This window comes from Periplaneta americana, chromosome 15 (assembly GCF_040183065.1).
Source record: "Periplaneta americana isolate PAMFEO1 chromosome 15, P.americana_PAMFEO1_priV1, whole genome shotgun sequence".
Classification (NCBI taxonomy): Eukaryota; Metazoa; Arthropoda; class Insecta; order Blattodea; family Blattidae; genus Periplaneta; species Periplaneta americana.
Window position 1 is genome coordinate 48,841,169 of NC_091131.1, and position 21,700 is coordinate 48,862,868.

Below are 21,700 nucleotides of genomic sequence, written 5' to 3' on the forward strand. Positions count from 1 at the left end.
CTAAAGCTCTCTTCTATTGTTTCAGCGAAACAACAACAGTAATTCTATCAGCATTCTACGGAAAGCTGCTCGTGGTGTTGGGACTGGCCCTACCAGTTACGGCGGCCATCATTCCTGGAGCGTCGGCCACTACTTACGATGTAAGTACAGAATGGTTCACAGTATATTAACGATTGATTATTATTATTATTATTATTATTATTATTATTATTATTGTTGTTGTTGTTGTTGTTGTTGTTGTGGCGTTAAGATCAACAGGCGTACTCTTCCACACCACCAGAAATATGTACAGTAGTGGCAAAAAAAACGGACCGACACTTGTAGCTGATACAAAAGAATCCTGTGCTGTGTATTGTGTCAAACTGTGGTAATTTCAATATGGATAGTGAAGCCAGAGGTATTTACTGCTATTTAATGTAAAAATACGCAGTTATCTTTGCCGAATAGAGGTAGAAATGTAATATTGATGCCAGATGAAAATAAAACTCAAAGTTTTTTCGTCTGTAAGTCTGAGGCAAGACGGTAAGAATCGAACAAATGCAATAAATTTCTTTGTTACAATTAATTATACAAGATGGATGTGTTTTGTGACTAGCAAAATTTGAATCTGTGACTCTGAAATCAGCTACAAGGATCGGTCCGGTTCCCCCCCCCCCCACTACTGTACACATACAACATTTCAGGACAGAAGCGAAGAAATTAATTAATAATGTTAAATTACACAAAAACGTAGACACAAAACAAGAACGTTTATAATAATTACAGTAAAAACACGAAACAAAAAAAAAACTGAAATGTCAAATTTGTATGCTATTAAACAAAGCTTAAGATCAAAGGTTAATTTAGAGTAAACTACATTACATTATTTTTTCTAGGAAAAATTATAATAAATATTCCTAAGGCTAGTACTACGTAAAACAGATAATTTCAAAATAAAAATCTTGGCTCGATTCTCTAAAAGATAACTGATTTCCTGCGTAGATCCAATCCTTTCAGCCGCATGTTCACAGGATTTTAATTTTTTTTTTTTTGTTAATGGTCTGAATACAAAGCTTTGGTAATTCATGTTTATATAGACCTAATATGAATCAGGATGAAGAGTGAAACAATTGTATGTAATGAAATATAGGAGATCCCATTAAAAATAATAATAGTAATTTTGTGTTGTTACGAATTTTTGCACAAAATGCCAATTACTCCAAACAGTAGGCTTTTGTTAGCATTATAACATAAAATTCAAAGCTATTTTTAGACACACTAGAATACACCAGTTATGAGAGTGTCCCAACATGTAGTTAGGCTTACTTAAACAGTACAATTTATCAACTGACTTAAAATACCTCACTTCTGGGAACATACACAATATATTTTGTATGTTATCCATAAAAAGAAAGTTCATCTTATTTATGTGCATATTGAACGATCTAATTTACTGCCTTCTGAATAACATTTGAAGAAAATAAAGGCAATGAATTGTTGTAAAACGCGTTAAACGTATAATGACAAAGTATGTGTCATCTTTGCGTTACTCATTTTCACTATATTTTAATATTGCAGGGCTTTTACCTATACCTGTATTTGGGCAGCTTGCTCTTCCTCTGCTACATGTATGCGGGGGTTATGAAAGAAGAGGTGGTGCTTAGCGTCAGCAGGAAGACATCAGCATTCGAAATGTCCAACAGTGAGTAAGAAACAGTGTGAATAACATTGTGCTGCATAACTGTTAAAAGGTCAAATAACAAGAAAATTGCTTTTATTGACGTGGACACGTCTTTAACCCTTAAATTCGCAATGTATCCTATAGGATATAACAGGTTAATAGGTTATATGCTGTAGAGCAGCGTTTCTCAAAGTGTGTTCCCCGGAACCCCGGGGTTCCGTAAGCAACTCTTAAGGGTTCCGCACAATTCCTTATGTGAAATTATTTACTTTTTAATCTCTAAAATATAATGTTATAAAAACATGAAAAAGAATAAGAACAGAACTATAACTGTTATTCAGCCAATCTATTGACAATAATCAGACAACAATGGGTACCGTTTACGGCAATCTAATCATTAATGCACATTGTTGAAATAATAATAATAATAATAATAATAATAATAATAATAATAATAATAATAATAATAGGTGCGCTTGAAATAACTTAAGTGTCTGCAGCTAACACATTTTTCAACAATAATGCACAGGTGTAAATTGTATACGAAATTAATTGAAAGTTCTGTGAAGGATATTTCGCAGAGTTGTTTTGACGTTCCTTCAAGAAAGCACAGTAAATTTTTTTGGAGAAGAAAGAACATTATTTTGAAGTTCAAGGTGAGTTACGTATTAATTTTGTGTCTCAACGTTTATTTAATAATATTCGAAAAAGGCCAATGTTTAAAGAAAAATTGTGCGAGTTTTGTCAGCCCTTCTTCAGAATTGTGTAAATAGGGGGAAAGACCGGTTATTGCGCGCTACGACATCGTATTTTTAATACAGAGTGATACCGATCTTAACTCTACTCTTTTTAATACAGAGTGACACTGAATCATGGATCGGTGGCTTAAAACAGGATCACTAAGACAATCAACATCCAAGTGTGCCACTATAACTTTAACTATCCCTAAACAAGTATGTGGGTCTGATGAAGGCGAAATGGAAATACCAGGTTTACAAAATAGCTTCTCGTCACCTGAAAATATGAAGGAGCCAATATCAAAAACATAACATGAACCTGTAATTAAAAGACGTAAACATAATGAGAGTTACTTAGTCTTGGACTTCATGAATGCTAAAAATTGCCCTCAATGTGTAATATGTGGAAGAATTTTACCTAATAATTCGATGGCACCTTCAAAATTACGTCGCCATTTTGAAACAAACCATACTCAGTTTCATGACATGAATATTGCTTTCTTTTATAGAAAACGTCGTGAGTTACTAAATTCACAAAAGTTCTTAGCTCAGTAATCTTATAGTACAAATGAAAAAGCAACAGAGGCATCTTGCATTGTAAGCTACAGAGTGGCTCAGGCAGGTGAGTCCCACAAAATAGCCGAAAAATTAATAAAACCCTGCGCGATTGACATGGTTAAGTGCATGCTCAATGAGAAGGAGCTAAAAAATTATCTTCCGTGCCGCTTTCAAATGACACAGTGGCTCGTCGCATTCAAGATATGGCAGCTTACGTCAAGGAAGAATTAAACCGTCGGCTGAGATCATGTCAATTTGCACTAGAGATAGACGAGTCAAGTGAAGATCTGGCAGTTGTACTAGTGTTTGTCTGTTAACATTATGAAGGTGCTATTGAAGAAGATATGCTAATACGTAAACCGCTGCCAGCTAATGCAACAGGATCTGAAATTTTCAGACTTGTTAGTGAGTACTTTGGAGAAAATCATATACCCTGGGACAATTATGTTCATGTCTGCACGGATGGTGCAAAGGCAATGGTTGGGAAAACAGTTGGTGAAGTATCGTGCAAAAAGTCAGTTGCAAAAATTGCAAAATCAGTCCTTGTATTTTGCACCGTCAAGCTTTGGCCATATAAAAAATTCCAGTGTCCCTCAAAAATGTTCTTAATGAAGCAGTAAAAATCGTTAATTTTATCAAGTCCAGAAAACTAAATTCAAGACTCTTCAAAATAATTTGTAACGACATGGGAAACCTTCATAAATCTCTGCTTCTCTATACAGAAGTGAGATAAGTTTCTCGTGGAAAAACTTTAAGTATACTCTCCGAACTTAAGGCTGAGGTGATGGCTTTCTTCATTGATCACCATTTCGCGTTGGACGAGCGTTTGAGTGACGATCAATGGCTCTTGAGATTTGCCTATTTAGCAGAATTTTTGTGCTAATATATTCAATGGAGAAAATAAAATCAGGGCTTTCAAGAAAAAATTGCAGCTCTGGATGAGAATTCTAGCCGGCCGTGAATTTGAGAGCTTCCCTGCTTTGAAAGATTTCCGTGAGGAGAACGAAGAAACTCTCCCAAGAACTTGATGAAATCAATGAACAATTTGTAAAGCATTTGGAGAATATGGGCCACACTGTAGAGCAGTATTTTCCAGAACGGGAAATTGGAAACAATTCTCAAAACTTGTGAGTCAAAAATCCATTTGATATCAAAGAAAAAAACCTTCTTCCTTCGCTTCTGAAGGATATGAAGCATTACTGGAAGTGACGTCTGATTCATCCCTGCAACCTCGGTTTAAGAATCTCCCTGTGGTGGATTTTTGGCACAGCCTGAGAAGAGAGTACTCAGTTTTATCAAAGAAAGCTATCACAATTCTACTTCCTATTGTAAGTACTTACCTATGTGAAACTGGGTTTTCAGTGTATACGTCTATCAAAACTAAATACCGAAACAGACTGGATGCAGAACCGGACATGATATTTTAGCTTTACAACATTAAACCCGGTATTAAAGAAATATGCAGGCGTAAACAACAAAAACACTCGTTCCTCTGCTCTATTTCAAATAGGTGTTTTTTTTTTTGTCTGAAAAAAAAAATAAGTACCTGAATTTTAGTGTGAATTTCAAAATAGTGTTAACAATGCAAGTGGACTTAATTTCATTTATACTTGTTATATATTTACTGACAAAAAACATGTTTAATGTTAGTGGTAAAACTAAGCCAGGATTACTAATCTTTGTAATAATAGCAAATATAGTTCAACAATATTATTTATCATTTTTAAATATGTATAATATGTGACCAATAAAATAAAAATGTGTAATGTTAGTGGTAAAAATACATTTGGTAATTTTATATATATATATATATATATATATATATATATATATATATATACACACATACATATATATATATATATATCACTAATATTCCGCTAGGTTCCACAGTTCTATTTTAGCTTTAAAAGGGTTCCGTAGAAAGAAAAGTTTGAGAAACGCTGCTGTAGAGGATTTCACGTTAAGAAAATAGCATTGAGCATATAATGGGTATTCCAACAAATGACCAGTTGCCATAGAAACGCCTATCTATCACATAGTTTGTACAATGTATGAGGCAAGGACCATAAAACTAATGTTTTTTTCTTAACGTGGAATCTATACTAATAATAAATCTGTAGCCAAAATTTTTTCTGGTAATTTTCGATTTTCCAAAAATAATTGGTCCTAATATATATAATTAACCACCCTGAATCCGAAAATCGCTTTTTTGACATTTTTGTTTGTATGTCTGTCTGTCTGCATGTTTGTTACCTTTTCACGCAATAATGGCTGAACCGATTTCGATGAAAATTGGAATATAAATTAAGTTCGTTCTAACTTAGATTCTAGGCTATATGGCATTCAAAATACATTATTTAAAAGGGGGCTTATAAGGGGGTCTGAATTAAATAAATCGAAATATCTCGCTTATTATTGATTTTTGTGAAAAATGTTACATAACAAGCATTTCTTTAAAAATCACTTCCGATAAGTTTTATTCTATGCAAAATTTTGATAGGACTGATATTTAATGAGATGAGTTTCAAAATTAAAATAACTACCATCTAAGGCGATGTAATGAAATAAACAAATGAATTCGTCTATAAGGGGCCTTGGTCAACAACAATCGAAAGCTATGAATCATAGCCTACAGAGAATGTTTCTGTGTTTGTATGAAGTAATATCGGAAGCTAAATTAACTGATTTGTGTAATTAATTATTATTTCACCATTTGAAAGTGTAGTTTCTCTAGATGGACATAATGCTATAATGTTATTACAGTAACTTCGGAGTGAAGTGAGGACAGGTAAGATTAAAATAGCTTCTTATGCACAAACAACTTGATAGGCTATTCTGTGTATTCGTTTCCTGTATTTCTTAAAATAATGTCTAGCTCAGAGAATTAACGAACCACAAGAGTGTATTGATTTAGTATGCAGTAATAATATATTAGCTTAGCATTCCATTATTTTATAATCCAAATTTTAACTATGCTCAATTGAATCGTGTTAAAATACATAAATACATATGCATTAAATGCAATGCAAAAAAATTGGGTAATGAGCCAAGCAGATTATGTTGCGCTGTTGTAAAATAAAATTTGTTCCTCCTGAGATTCAAGAGCCCCCATAACAAATTAAAAACTTACTTATCGGTGTACATCCGTTATCAACACATTTTATATATAATATAATATAATATAATATAGTATAAGTTATTTGAAGGGTTCAGAACCATAGTGGCCCAAGCGCCATTTACTGAATACGTAGAAAATAAGGGTTAAAATTAAGTTATTATCATAATTCAATGGAAACATATAGCAAGTAAAATAAAGTATACACATTAACTCTAAATGATATGTCAGTCTTCATTAAAGTATGGATGCATGTAATAAAAATTAAGAAACATGTTAAAGAAATTGTCATTGCACCAAATGAGTGGTCTCTGGGCCAAAATGATCGCATTTTAATTATTTAAATACAATTTAAATTAAGTAACATATTAAACGATTTATCCTTCTATCAAACACGAATCTTCCCTGGATCAAATGTCCTATTTTAATTATGTAATTACTTTATATTTATGTCTAACAGGTGCAGCGGAGCGCACGGGTACGGCTAGTTCTCTATATAATTTTAATAGAATAGAAAAAAAAATGGTAGGAAAATTAAAATTTCACAATAGGTACTATAGTATTGTACAACATATAAAATATGGACATTGCAATAGTTGTTTTCTTCACAGTCTGACATGGTTTAATAAACTAGTGTGAGAAATAAAGTTTTGCCAATTTGAGGGTTAAAATCGGTCGGTGGTGACGGGTGAAATCAAAAAGGTGAAATTTTGGTCATTTTCAGTCAAAATTCGCATTTTCATTTTCTTGTGAAAAATGAATCAGCAATATCTTATTTATATGTTAAGCAAGTTTCAACGCTCTGTGGCGCTCAGAAGCGTCAAAATTACGCAATATAGAAATGGCTGCACCCTTGAATTTTATTTCCATGCAAATTTTACAAGCTATTTTCTCACACTTTCTTTTTCGGTACATTTCGTCAGGTTCGAAGTGTAAAGGCTCTTACAATTTTGATGCTTCAAACATGAAATTTTTACTGCATGTTCTATACACTGTGGTTAACAAAATAACGCATGGATTTTATGTTGAAATAAAAAGTGAAATATTTATAGTGGCAATGGAAATTTTTTTATTTTTAGATAGTGGTTATAAAAAATGTTTTCCCGTTTTATAGTAAAGATATAGGAAAACTAATGAGTGATATTTTTCTAAATATGTCGCTGGTCTTGCAAAAAAAAATCCACACTTTTACTGAAAAATTGAGCGACACATTTAATTTTGAAATATGTAAATTTTTAAAAATATTTTTGTTCATAACTCAAACTATTTGACTCGCAAAAATGAAACTTCACCACATCATTACCTATCACACCGTGATTTCGTGTACAACAATTCAAGGACATGGCTTGAAAAATGTAAAAAATAGAAATTTCGCTCATTTCAATATCTCATAAAATTAAAACCTATAAGCAAAATGTGAAAATTGACTTCGATAATCAAAGGATAGAAGCACCCAACAACAGCTACACTCTATACCAGATGTATTTGGAGCAGATATAAACAACGGAACGAAATGCAAGAGAGCGCGGTTCACACGATACTAAATGTCTGTGTATGAATTAAGTGACTGACTACGTTCATATAACGAAAAGTGAAAATTAAAGTAATGTGTCTTTGAACATACCTTCTGGCATCAGTCACTAGTTGTACTGCTGTCGTCTGCTCATACACCGCACAGATGCTAGAGCAATAGAACTGTAGTAGTGGACGCGTCTCTGAATACAGTCTCGTAACCAGGATATGCACGCGCTAGTGTCTACAACGCTCTCAGCTAAGTAATGACTCGCCAACCAATGGGAACGCAGCGATAACATGAGATGCATCGAGACTCTTGTTATGGTCTGCTCCAAAGACATCTGGTATAGAGTGTAGTTCAAAGTCATGCGCATGAGAAAGGAACTAGGGAAGCGCCAGCCATGTTTGATTCTTTCGCTGTGAATCACACTTCTTCAAATCAGTAAATTATATCTCCAGACCGCAACGAGGTAGGATAGTGATATGGGTCACAAACGATTCGTCTGAACGAGATCTAACCACAAAACACTATATAATATGTATCTAAACAGATAATAAAAGGTTATAAATAAGAATTCCGAAGAAAAAAAAGTGACTGAAGTCCAAGTCAAAATACAAGAAACGCATATCTTATGAAAGAGGGGCTCACAAGGAATAGATTAAGCGCAAAATGACGCAATCCGAACAATGCAGGGCTTGTAGACAGAGGAAGATAGCTGACGTGGCACAACTCGGAGAGCACCTCTACCGTGGGTATGTGTAAACCAATGGATGTGGACACTGAATACAATTCACTAGGAGCAAACACACATATCGAGCCAATAAACGTGGTCAGACCTCAAGAAAAATGTGAGAAAATATAACACGAAGGAACTAAATGAATTACAGGGCAATAAACCATACGAGTATATTTGTTACTTCTCATACCGCTCAAGTCAGTATATCTCCAGACTGCAGCGCGGTAGGATGATTCGTCTGAACGAGATCTAACCATAAAAATCTACATAACGATTAATTTTTGGTGCTCTGGATTGAACTTCGGGGTAGCTCAGTGGTTAGAACGCTTGGTACGTAGAACCAAGGACCAGGCTTCGATTCCCGGTGCTGGAGCGAATCTTTCTCCTCTGATAACCTATTTTTACCATAACAAATCAATTCTGTAGGACCAAAAATTAATCTTTACGTAGATTTTTCGCCCAACAGTGTGTGGAATCACGGCTACCAAGTCACTCAATTGAGTGCGCTCCTTGTATAATGGTAGTTGACTTAACATAATGTCAACATGTATGTCGAACATGGAGTAAGGCCACAAAGGGAAAAACACTAGAGGAGGGAGATTCGATCCGGGGATGTGGGTTGAACTTCGGCATAGCTCAGAGGTTACAGCGCTTGGTACGTAGAACCAAGAACACGGGTTTGATCTCAGGCGTCGGAGAGAATTTTTCTCTTGTAACCATAAAAGCTCAATCATAAGCATTTAAAATGACAGCAGCTGTTGTTGTTAACCAATACTGAGTACTTGGCAATGAAGCCATTTCTCTTGCTCTCCACTATAGGAAAGTGGCGTAGCAAAAGGTTCAACCGTTTTAATGTAGACACCATATCTTTATGGTATGGCGGTCATATCACCTACACACAATTACCAAACTGTTTGAATGACCACACCTGCCGTTGGTTAGCGCATCCATATGACCTAGAAGGGAGGATTGTCAGACAACTCCATGGACCATATCCCGTCTCCACCACTTAGGGGACGCTTATGCACACCACGGCAGGTCAGCGTGCTGAAATGACATTTCCACCATTTTTTATGGAACAGTTATATCGCTGTGACTTGGTCCCCAGAGCCTCGTTAGTTACAAACAGATTGCATCACTGAAAGGTGAGGTGTGTTTTGAGTAGGAGAGGTTATTGAATGCACATCACTACTCGTGCAATTCCTAAACGGATAGTGAAAATATATAAGTGAGAATCTCGAAAAAAGAAATAAGTGGCTAAAATCGAAATGTCGAAATATTTATAGCTAAATTCAAAGTCGAAATATAAGAAATACATGTCAGATGTAAGAAAAGCTCAAAAGGAATCGGTTAAATCCAAACTTGAGGACCGTTTCTGCAAAACTTGCTAACTGAAAAAAAACTAAATTTTACAGGAGAGATAAAACACTATAGTAAGCAAGTTTTGCTGTATGTCTTACTTATAGGAGAAAGCAAGTTTTGAAAAAACGATCACACTTTGACACACTACAATGAAGAGAAATAACCCAATTTTTCTAAGAAGCTTTGACCATCATGTAGAGGCCTGCCTTATGTTAACGAATCCATCAAAATCTCAATTTTGCAAATTTTGCAGTTAGCAAGTTTTGCAAAAACGGTCCTCAATTACACAACCCGAACAATGCAGGAAGATTAAGAAAGCCGAAGGGACGCAACTTGAGAGCCACAACCGAACAATATACGTGCGTGAGTACGTCCATTTTACATTCATCTTGAAAATTTTGTGTAAAAGGTATTTAAATTGAACACAAAATATAAAATAAAATGAACATGTAATATATCTGAAAGAAAATACAGACTCGAATCACAATGTAATTTAATATATTATGTTTCTGTTCTATCAAATGTCCAGATATTGGAGCCAAATTCTGTATGTTTCAGAACGAATGACAGGCGCGGGAACGAATCCTGAGCAACAGATTCAGTATGGCAGCTTCTACTTGAGAATGGGCGTTGCTGGTAGGTGGGAAAATAATTCATTCGCTTTTTCATTTTTCAGTTTGGTAAAGTTTTCATCCCTTAATCTTTATTATGGGCGAAAGAAAGAGATAAAAATTGAAAAATATATTCAACCATCAGACAGCTACTAAAGTTAGTCAGATAAAATAAATGTAAAATAGTATATAAAGTAATCTAACCTGCACTTAAGTCTTTTTCTGGTAATAGCTTAACGAGGTAAAATTATGCAGTAATCTATGCTTATCACTTTGTCATCCGACATTTACTAATATTAGCCAAATATTGTCCTGTAGAATAAATTATCAGTGGTTGGCCCAACAGTTAACAAAAGTTACACAAATTCTTGCAGTAAGTAAGAAAGTTATATATTCTGATCTATTGAATACTCATTGAAGGTTATTTTTCTAACATTCAATGAGAGACTGGTAGGCCTATAGGTAAATGTTGAAGAGGGTCGGTGACAGGCCACATCCCTATTTAAGGTCTTTATTTACAAGAAATTCTTCTGTTAATTTAGGCTGAATTTTCACTTTTGTTTTCGTATTTGTGTATATTTTCTAAATATGAATCCGTTTATAGTGTATAGATATATTCCTCATTGCCGACTACAATAATTCTCAAGTGATATTATCATATCCCTCCTCCAAATCAATGAAACCATTGCAATTCTTGGTTCTTCTTTATTATGTTCTCTTGTTGTCTGACGCAAAATTTAATAAGACATGACCGTCACACTCTTAAATCACTTTGTTCTCCCCTTAATTTGTTTAAGGGGAGACAGAGATGAAATTTTCGAACAAAACTGAAGAAAAAAATGAAAATTTGGTTTTTTCCATTTTTATTATCGTTATTTTGATATTCCGACGTTAGTTTTTGATTTCGTGCCCTTAAAAGTATGAAATTAAAACCAAGATAACTGTATTACTATATTATTCCCATAATAAACTAATACTTATCATTATTTATATACCTCCTATGAACATATAAATAAAAATAAATATTGAAAATTTCTTACAATATGGTGGTGCATGGAGCATTTTATATCAAACGATATAAAGTTTTATAAAATTATTAATAATTACAGAACTATTGTACTTAGAAAGTTGAAACTTGGTATGTTCATTACTAATAACCAGGGAACGGATTTATATGGACTAAAAATATATGAAATATGTAAATATATATGTAGTTATTTTTACCAAAATATGGAATTAAATATGGATTTTTACCAAAATATGGAATTAAATATGGACTTAAAATTATAAAAAAATGACTATGTACGTTAAATATTGGTACATTTTAATCAAACTAAACAAAAAATATAATGGACGTACCTTATCTTCCAATGTAGTTTCAACAAAACACAATTTTTATTGTCTGTTACCATAACAATAGGTTACAAACATTTCTTTCAAGTGCTGAAAAGTGAATCTTCTTCTATTGTCTCTGAGGATAGATTTATACTGACTAAAAGAGCGTTCGACGTCACAAGAAGTAACTGGTACATAATTCAATTTCACAATGTCTGCTGGGGATAAGTCCAAGTTAATCTTCACTGTTGATTCACCACTCATCACAGCAACAACCTTTTGTAGTTCTTCATATCCAGGGTTTTTTGAAAGTACAGTGTCCACCTTAGCTCTTACTGCATCTGCAACTTTACCTCTACCACGATTCAGTTGTTCCACAGTAACTTACTATTTATAATTTCAAAACTTTCAGATAGTGAAAGGTGCCTATTTTGGAGACTTTTGAGCGTTTTTATGATGCATGAAAATGTATGCTGAATGTGAGCTAAGTCATTCTTCACACTTATGTCACAGGTAACTGTTTTCGCAGTATCAATTGAGACTGCATCTTCAGAGTCCAATGCAAGGAGAACATTGTTAATAGAGTCTATATGTTCGGCATAATATTCAACTGCTTCTAGCCATGTACCCCATCTAGTTAAAATTGGCTTTGGTGGCAATGGAATTTCAGGGTACATTTCTTTCAACACGTTAACTCTACTGGGAGCTTTGAGAAATACTTTTTTCACTGATGAAATCAACAAATCTACTTTAGGGAAATTGTCTCTGACCACTTCTGCCACACGATGAAATGCATGCGCCACACAAGTAAAATGAGTCAATTTAGGATATACAACAGATAATGCTTGTCCAGCTTTGACCATATAAGGGGCAGCATCGCTAATAAAGAATAACACATTATCGTACATAATACCCTTTGGCCACAGGATACCCATAGCTTCGTTGAACAGTTTAACTATAGTTTTGTTATTGCACTTTTCTAGAACATCACAATGTAAAAGAATTCGTTCAGAATATTGTTCACTTAACAAACCGATAACTACATTACCAACAAGTCTACCTTCTTTGTCGGGAGTCTCATCAATGGAAACCCAAATTGAACTATCTTTAATTTCATCTCTTATCTTCTGTATTGTCTCATCGTAGATGGATGGAGCATACGTCTTCCTAAGTGTTGACTCATCCGGGATTGTATGTTGAGTATATTTTTCAAGGAATTCCCTGAAGACCTTATTCTTTAGTTTGTAGAGAGGAATATCAGCAGAGATGAGAGAACGGCACAGGTCGATGTTAAACTCAGATCTTACATTCGATGTTGTTGGTTGTGTTAAAAACAATTGTCTCTGCTTGGAATTTAGTTGTTTGTTGGCCTGATGTTTACTAGTTGTAATGTGTTGTTGCACCAGGAACTTTTGTGTAGATGATACTGCACACTGACACAAATTACAAAATAATATTTTATTGTCAGTTGATAAACCATCTTCTTTAAATTCTGAAATGTAACTTGTTAGTTTTGATTTTAAATTGACTGAATGACGTACTTTTGGCATATTTACCGTCTTTATAGTATGATTTACAAAACTGAACCTATGTGTACTCTGACTGGCATTTAACTGTTGAGCTGCACAACTGAAGTCTGTTAAAAATTTTAAATTAAATTAATACAGTTTTGTAACTTACTTTCCCATTGTTGATAGGACTGCTAATTTTCAAATAACTCTGATGTTAAAGGGATTACTGAACATGTGTTTAAATCTCTATTGTTGAAATGTATTTTTAAAAGTTAATGGAATTTTGTTTTGTTTTATTGTTAAACCTAATATAATATGGACTGTTTTATATGAAATATGGAAAATATATGGAAATTAACGAAAATATGTACTAAACTCTAAAATATGGAAAAATATGGAAAATAAAAGTAGGATTTTTCAACCCTACACATTGTGAAACATAAAGATAATGCAAAATATAAATTATATTAGCTTTATAAGTAAATATGTATTTACATATAAATCCTTTCCCTGCTAATAACATACTTAGTATCCATGATCAATTTCAAACAAAACGAATAAATTTTGTGGATTTTGAAATATTCACCTCTGCCTTCCCTTAATAATAATAATAATAATAATAATAATAATAATAATAATAATAATAATAATAATAATAATAATGATTTATTTTAGCTGGCAGAGTTCAGGCCTTAAGGCCTTCTCTTCCACTCAACCAGCTATTAAAATTATACATTAGTAGAATCACTTAATCTAATCTTATTACCGCTTTGTCACACACATCGTACTAACCCGGCTGCTAATGCTGATACACAATATTTACATAAAGCTGTGAAGTAACATTAACATACGGAGGTGTACAATATTTCTTGTCAATCACATAGAAAATAACATTACTTTTTAACATAATTCCCTTGGAATGTAAGACAATAATGTTCGCTGTCTCAATGAAGAGGCATAAATAATTTTGGAAATCTGTCGCCGTATCTCCCGATATTAAAATAATAACTAACAGTACAGAACAATGTAACTTGCATTTACTCGACAGCTACTAGAATGAGTGTATGTGCAGGGTTCGGAGTGGGGGCCATGATCCATGCAGTTCTCCACTTCGGAATGTACTTCGAACTGAAGAACACGGACAAATGCAATGACTTTCTGGTGGCTGTAACTCCCCTGGCTCAGGCTGCTTTCATCATCATGCAAATGATTTTCATATTCTCCGACAACAGTAAGGCAAGTCCCTTTTCGCATTATTTTGTATATTTTTATTTTTACATTTGAGCGTATAATAAATTACAACAGCTTGCAAATTAAAATTGAGATTCGTGGATTCAAATTCATGGTCGAAGATTATTCTCCTGAAATAGAACGTCCAAACCGTAAGTAGTACTTATTTAATGCAAGCCCTTCCCACGTCTTACCGAAAAAACAGAAATATCAACCTGTCTGGATTAGTAGATTTATGCGGACATTTTCTCGCCTTGTAATTGTTATCAGTCTTCCACTATTCTTCCAAGAGCGAGAAAGTTTTGAAATCAGAGAAATAGTAGTCATACAAAATTCAGCTATTGCAGGATATAAGTGGAGACGATTTTGACAAAAAAAAATGAGTTCTTCTTAATTCGTACGAAGAGACGTAAGTAAAAAAATCGATTCCAGAGATACGCCCGTCTTGAATACTTCCGTATGTAAACTACATACGAACGTATTCAAAACCGGCGTCCTACCTCTAAAATCGATTTTTTGGATTTACGTCTCTTCGTCTGCAAAGCGATTAATTTAGAACAAAAATCAAAACCTAAATCCTATGAGGCATATCACATTTTCAGATGAGGCAACATTGTGTTTAAATGTGTCAATCTTCTGAATACATATATGTATGTATGTATGTATGTATGTATGTATGTATGTATGTATGTATGTATGTATGTTCTTCACTTTACGTGATTCGGGTTCCGCACATTGCGGATAGATGGCAGGACTGTGACCCATTTTATAGTTGTACACCATTTCGGCGGGCCACATTGTACATTATGTGTATCTGTGGAGAGTTATGTCGTGTACTAGGGTGAGTGTATGTGTAAGTGTTCGTGTAAGTGTAGTGTCTGGAATGAGTGATGATGATGAAGATGAGGAAGGGAGAAGGGGAAACCCGGTGCCGGTGCCTGTTGAATAGCACCAAGGGGGCCACCAGGTTTAACGTCCCTGTCCGACGGACGAATCAACAGTGACATATGCCTTCTCTTCATATGCACTGCCGAGAGATTTGAGATTTAACCCAGGCATATTGGTGCAAAATTTGGTGATTAGAAGTTGCGCACCGACATCTCTCCTAGTCCCGAGGTAGAAATTTTACATGAAAATTTCTGACCCTGCCGGGAATCGAATCCCGGCCGGCTAGTCTAGAGGCAGACATGCTACCACACAGCTAACCCGGCGGACTCTTCCGAATATAATTTTAAAAAATTAATGTATAGAGTATCATTTTAGAAATATGTTTTATTACAACCAATGTACCTGAATATGTTTTTAATATTAGTATAATACAACTCGATGTATTTCCAACATCATTTATCTCTAACACTTTATAGTGAAACTAAAAATAATAAAGTTACAAGTAATATTCCGCACATTTTGTATAATCGAGCTTTGCAGGTTACCGTTCGAGCAGATGATATACTGTAGATATTATAGTAATAAGAAATGAAATATATAAAAAAATACTAGCAAGATCTTGGATTATATAATATTAATTATATTTAGATGAACCAGAAACAATTTCAAGAAGTTAAGATACTGAACTACATTATTTAATTGATAGTAGTCTATAGAAGCAGTTTCTTCACTGTTTAGGAAAACCACGAAAAACCACAGGCAGGATGAGTTTTCTCAATTAGAGATTAGCCAATTAGTTATATGGTGATTCTTTATGAAATATGGCCCGATCAACTCTGAGGGCATAATGGGGAAAATATTGATATTCTGACCAGAGGTGAAAGATGGTTCTGGCTTAGACAGCGTTTGGTGTTGGACATGTTTGCTACCCGGGTTCTGAATGAATGTGATTCAGTCGCTGATAGCAACTTGTCGCAATTTGTCGCTATTTGGAAGTAGTATACTCTTCAAATTAGAAAGTATAAATCAAGCCATTCTTCGATAAACGGTCATTAATCTCCACATTTGAATCTACTCTTGTGTTGCAGCTGCTGGACGAGTATAGCTACCGAGAACTGGCGCGCTTCGGCCTCATGCACATGATCGCCACAAACGTGTGCGAGTGGCTCTACGTGGTAGTGGAGGAGACCAAGTACGACATGATGAAGGTCCTCAATTCCACGGTGATATCCGTCGGTAAGTCTCTACTTAGCTGCAGATCGGCGTTTCACGCTGGTCAGGGTCTGGGCGCTAATAACTCAATCGAGTCACTGCAGACTACCCCTTAACTCCCACTCCATCTTCCCCGGCTGAGACAGTAATGTTTTGGTCGGTACGAGTAGACAGGAAGGTAAGCATTGCTCAGTGACGGTTGTATAAGGCAGGCATCGTAGCTTTAACGAACTTTCGAGTCTCGCTGGTCGTATAAAATCCACCACTGATGCACAGTGTCTTACTGTGCGTTTGTTTCTAAGGCGGTGTAAGCGAAAAGGACATGGGTGGGGGTTTCTTTACTTCCTTTCACTTCTCCTTTTTGCCTAAGGCTGCGCTAAACAATTGAAGGGGTGAGAATGGTATAGTCCTAAGCCACAAAGACAAAATTTTACTGGAGAGGGTGTTAAAGATTTTGAGTTCAATGCTATTAGGTGCGGTATCATAATTTCTTCGACGTATACTTATATAATTTGTTGAGTAATTTTTATAATATTTTACTAGTAGCTTCCTCATGTATGTAAGAAATGAACTCGGGCAAAGATACATTTTTTTTAGTGTGGTTTTGGACTATCTCATTCTCAATCTTCCAATTCTTTATCGTGTCTAATTTCTAACAGCCTTCAGGGTATTCTGTTAATGTAATACATCTAATACTTGCATTGTTGAGCAACAGGAAGTAGGCAGCGGTGGACTGAGATTTCGGTAGGTCTACACAAAAATCCGGGCCACCATGATTGCGCCACTTGTAATTGCGCCAAATGGGTTGCTGTTTATCCGTATTGCGTTTGCGCCAGTGATTCAAACGTAATATGCAACTTTTTTGTTCATAGGTTGGTACAAAAAAAATATTTAAGATGTTACGATACGATACAAAATCTTCGTTAGTGGAGGACATTGGTTGCAATTCAGTTACAGCTTCGTGAACTTCAAGTAAGGTTGTTGGTAGTTTCGTCATATGGTGACGTGGTTCTCCGTAGATTGTTTCTCGTAATAGTTTAACGTCAGTGAAATGCAGTACACTAGCACAAGACTCTGGATTCTCATTGAATGTCGTAGATTATTATGATGCCTGGTTTTTCACTTAAGTCACTAGTCGCTTTCCTTTACACGACGCACGTATTTTTTGCCGTACGAGATCTCTTTCATTACTTTGGTGATTATGGCCGCCTAAAATTTTCTTTTCACTGTTTAAGAGTATTATTTTGGCAGGACAATTCTTCACTGTACAACGCCAACGTATACGTCCATCTACATATGTGTACGCCTTGCTGCGAAAATTAAAACCATCTCTTACAAATAAGTCCTATCATCTATTGCTGCAGCTTTGGACTACCTCCATGACAACCTTCACTAATCACTAGTCTCCCTCACAATGTTTACGTCCTCCCACTCAATGGTACTACTAAAACAAAACACGCCACCTGGGTATCGTGCACTAGTAGATTTCGTGCTCTACCAACTTAAGAAAAATAAAAATTCTTACCCAAAACTGTCGTTGGCGCAAACCCATTAGTACCCTTAAATATGACCGTACTTTTCAATTGCAAATAAACAAAAAAATCTGGCGCAAACGCATTGCACCCCAAAAATCGGTAGATTTGGCAACGCGGCTATATAATGAAGACAAAACTTGCATGTAGTTAGTTAAGTAACTTTGCCGATTTCAGAGTCAGTATATCGTCTATTGTTCATTTCTCCTCAGTGATAAATGAGACAGGGGACGTGGCGCGAGCCTACGTGCCAGACATCTCTCCCGATTGTTGGCAGTCTGACATCATGGCGCCTCTCGTCCGGAGTGCGAGCCGCTTCTTGTTCCCGTGCACGGTGGAGTACAGCCTGCTGTGCGCCGTCATCCTGGGCGTCATGTGGCTCAATGCCTGCTCCGACGCGTCCAGAACTCATCAGACCACTCCAATCACGCCTGACGCTCGCCAGAGTGGCGTCAATATTATCTACTCACGCTCCGTTAGCCAGTTCTCGGTGGACTGCACCAACGCTCATAAGGGCCTTTTCGCTGGCATATTGGTATTGGTGCTCTCCATCGTTAGCCTTATTTTGTTCTTCGAGCTGGTACGACGTCCCGAATTTGTCGACGAGGCTGTGTTGCAGGTAACGCTCAATGGTACAATATTGGTGTCCTAAATGTTCCATGGTTCTTCTACAGAGATTACGAGTTTCTTTTTCAGGAAATTCGCTGTAGATGTAACTCTCCATTTAGGGAAAAGTACTGCTCTGTATCAGGGATACAATGACACTTAGAATACGTCACTCAATAACAGGAATTGAACTGCACTTGTGTTGGTTTGAACGCTTTATATTTGTTTCGGTTTACAAATGGACAGTATGGGCCATATTCATAGACATACTTAGTGCGGACTTCCGGTGGATGATCAGCGAACTAACGTTTTTCGTATTCATAAACCAGTGTCAGCGACATGATATGATATGAATCCTGTACAAGTAATCACTCGATAGCAAGGGCTAGTTTAGCACGCTCGTAGTGAGGGCTAGCGAAATGTCTATGCATAGCACCCTAAGGGTCTATAAGAGTAGTAATTAATAAAAGGCATGTAATAAGCAGGGTGTAAGTGGTGTAACTCTGCAGATTATAGTGACCAATATAATACGATAAAATAAATAAAACTGGTATGAGTTTTATAATTAAGTGCATGGTTAATTAGAAAATTAGTCTAAAAGTCTACGTAGTTTGGCAACAGCGCATCGCAGGCTCACCTACGAATGCACGAAGTCAGATCTGAATAGCAGCATTCCACCCTTTAGTCACTGCTGCAGGGTTGCCAGACTTCCTAATGACAGGAAATAAAGATACGTGTTAACCATTTTATTTAATTTGTAAGAAAACCGTCCATTTTATTGAAAAGCTTCAAAGGAATAAATCCATGCTTATCCGGATTGCCCTCGGCCCCTATAGTCCGGATAATAAGGATTCTACTGTACTTATGTGACGAATGGAATTTTGTAGTATAACTATACACGTAGCCTATTCCAAAAAGTGCAAAAATGAAGTCTCTAGTTAAAAAATTGCAGAAGTTAGAATTTTCTCCCATCTCCTCCCTTAATGATGACAGTTGCGTTACAGATTGAAATCCATTTAAAAACTTTGCCCAGAAACTTTTCTGTAGATTCTATGACTTCTTCACTATACTATGGGTAAAAGGGCCCACTACCTTGCAATGGATTTTTAAGGGCATAAATAAAATGTTCAGAAATGTTGAAAATATCACTATATTAAATCTGCTACTATGTACTGAAAAGATGAATTCACAGTTCTGTCCTGCCTACATAAAGTGATAATTTCAAAACTACATTCCCTACAACATATATATATATATATATATATATATATATCGATCGTATGGTTCAAAAGTGCGACAACTCAAAAAAACAAGTTTTGAGATAGCTTCAGTTGAAAGTTTCAAATAAATCACTTAGAAAGCAACAGAGTTCTGGTTCATAACCACGACAATTAGAAATGAGTCGGTATTCAGGACGAGTTTATCACAATCTTCCAGTTCATTATTAATACATTTCGAAATGTACTAATAATGAATTAGTAAAGTCCATAGTTATAATTATTTCTAAAACAGTTTATTTTTTTTTTCTTTTTGGTTGTAAATATGACTTATTTCAATACTGAATCGGAAAGAGCTCCGAAAGGGGCTTTCAGTAGTATAAATAACTAAAAAATGGCCATTTTAGAGTTGTCGCACTTTTGAACTGGACGATCGATATTTTTTGCTGTGTCTTATACTGACACCAGGAATAAATTGTACCTATTTAATGTAATTTTATTTCAGGTTAACATATGGGAGACAGTTCTTTACGCCTCTGCAACCGTCGCAGCAGTGGCGTGCATCATCTCAGTCCGCAACGTGGGACTGATCAGAGGTGGCAGGCGACTGGAACTGGAACACATCCTGCTATTCGTGACGCAGGGAGGTCTGTTCCTGTTCATCCTGTTCCAGATGGTCGCTGCGTATTTCTCGCTCGATGAGGGCCCCCGCTGGTCCACAATGCGCATTGTGACTCTGATGTCCGCTCTGGTGCAGAGCATGGCCCAGACTATACTAGTGCTAGACGCCTGGAAGAGACGTTGCAACACCAAGGAGCAGATGGCCAGGAAGCCGGGAAAACAGCTCATAACATTTCTCTTGATTACCAACTTCGCCATGTGGGTAGTCAACAGGCTCAAAAACAACCGCCCCGAGTTCTATCCCCTTCAAGTAGAGTTCTACGGGGAGTGGGCATGGACAATAATCACACACACGTCCATGCCACTTGTAGTATGCTACCGTTTCCAGTCATCAGTATGTTTGTACGAGATATGGAAGCATGTGTACAAGACGAAATCGGAAGAAGATTCATAGTTCGACCTGCATCACGTGATAAAGTATAGTTGTACTGCTACAACATAAAACTGAGCAGAGAACTGAATATAGTAGGCCTATGGGTGTATCGCTGTAACGTCGAAAAGGTACAAGAACATAGTATGTATGGACGTTCATTATAACAAAGAATAGGAACACAAATATAGGCTATCATTGCTGTAATGTCGAAGAATTGTGCATTAAGAATAAAACAATATATTACTTGCATCGCTACAAAGTCTTTCAGTAACAAGACTATACTGTAGGTTTATTTCCAGAACATCCAAGAACTCGGTGAAAAGAATGCAGTATATCTGTATGCGCATAGCTGTAAAAAACAACAATCCGCTCTACAACAAAAACATACGTATATCGAACAATTGCGCATCAACAAGAATAGTAAAGATTATTGCTGTAACACCAAACAGCTGTGCAGAAGAATACAATATACACTAAAACCCTGGATTCTACGTAACTGAAGAGGAAGAGGAATGGTTTAAATTACGCACAAATCAGGACTAAGTATAAGTACAGAAATTTGAATATATAATCGGTTTACAAGCAAAACACATTAAGTCAAAATTATTACTTCTGAGGAAAAGATGTTTGTGCGAGATCGTGCGTATTTGCTTGGTTTCCGCACAAAACCAATACGCGGTAAGTGTGAAATACCACATTCAGTATTCCCAACGTAATACACATAACAATTTCCCTCTTCTTACCGCTTAAGAGACATATTCATTTTACTGCTTTAGGCTTTTAACATATTATTTTCAGAGACGTTTAACATAGTAAT

The 21,700-nt window shown here is 35.7% G+C and overlaps 1 protein-coding gene across 1 annotated transcript in view; it reads left to right on the forward strand.

The window, feature by feature from the left end:
* Positions 1 to 21,142, forward strand: part of LOC138714865 (proton channel OtopLc-like) — a 38,237-nt gene extending 17,095 nt beyond the window's left edge. Inside the window, exons 3-9 of the mRNA XM_069847084.1 lie at positions 26 to 140; positions 1,558 to 1,681; positions 10,246 to 10,323; positions 14,217 to 14,380; positions 16,351 to 16,498; positions 18,219 to 18,625; positions 20,335 to 21,142. Of these exons, the coding sequence (XP_069703185.1) occupies positions 26 to 140; positions 1,558 to 1,681; positions 10,246 to 10,323; positions 14,217 to 14,380; positions 16,351 to 16,498; positions 18,219 to 18,625; positions 20,335 to 20,904 (1,606 nt within the window). The 3' untranslated portion in view covers positions 20,905 to 21,142. The remainder of the gene's footprint in view (positions 1 to 25; positions 141 to 1,557; positions 1,682 to 10,245; positions 10,324 to 14,216; positions 14,381 to 16,350; positions 16,499 to 18,218; positions 18,626 to 20,334) is intronic.
* The last annotated feature ends 558 nt before the right edge of the window (positions 21,143 to 21,700 follow it).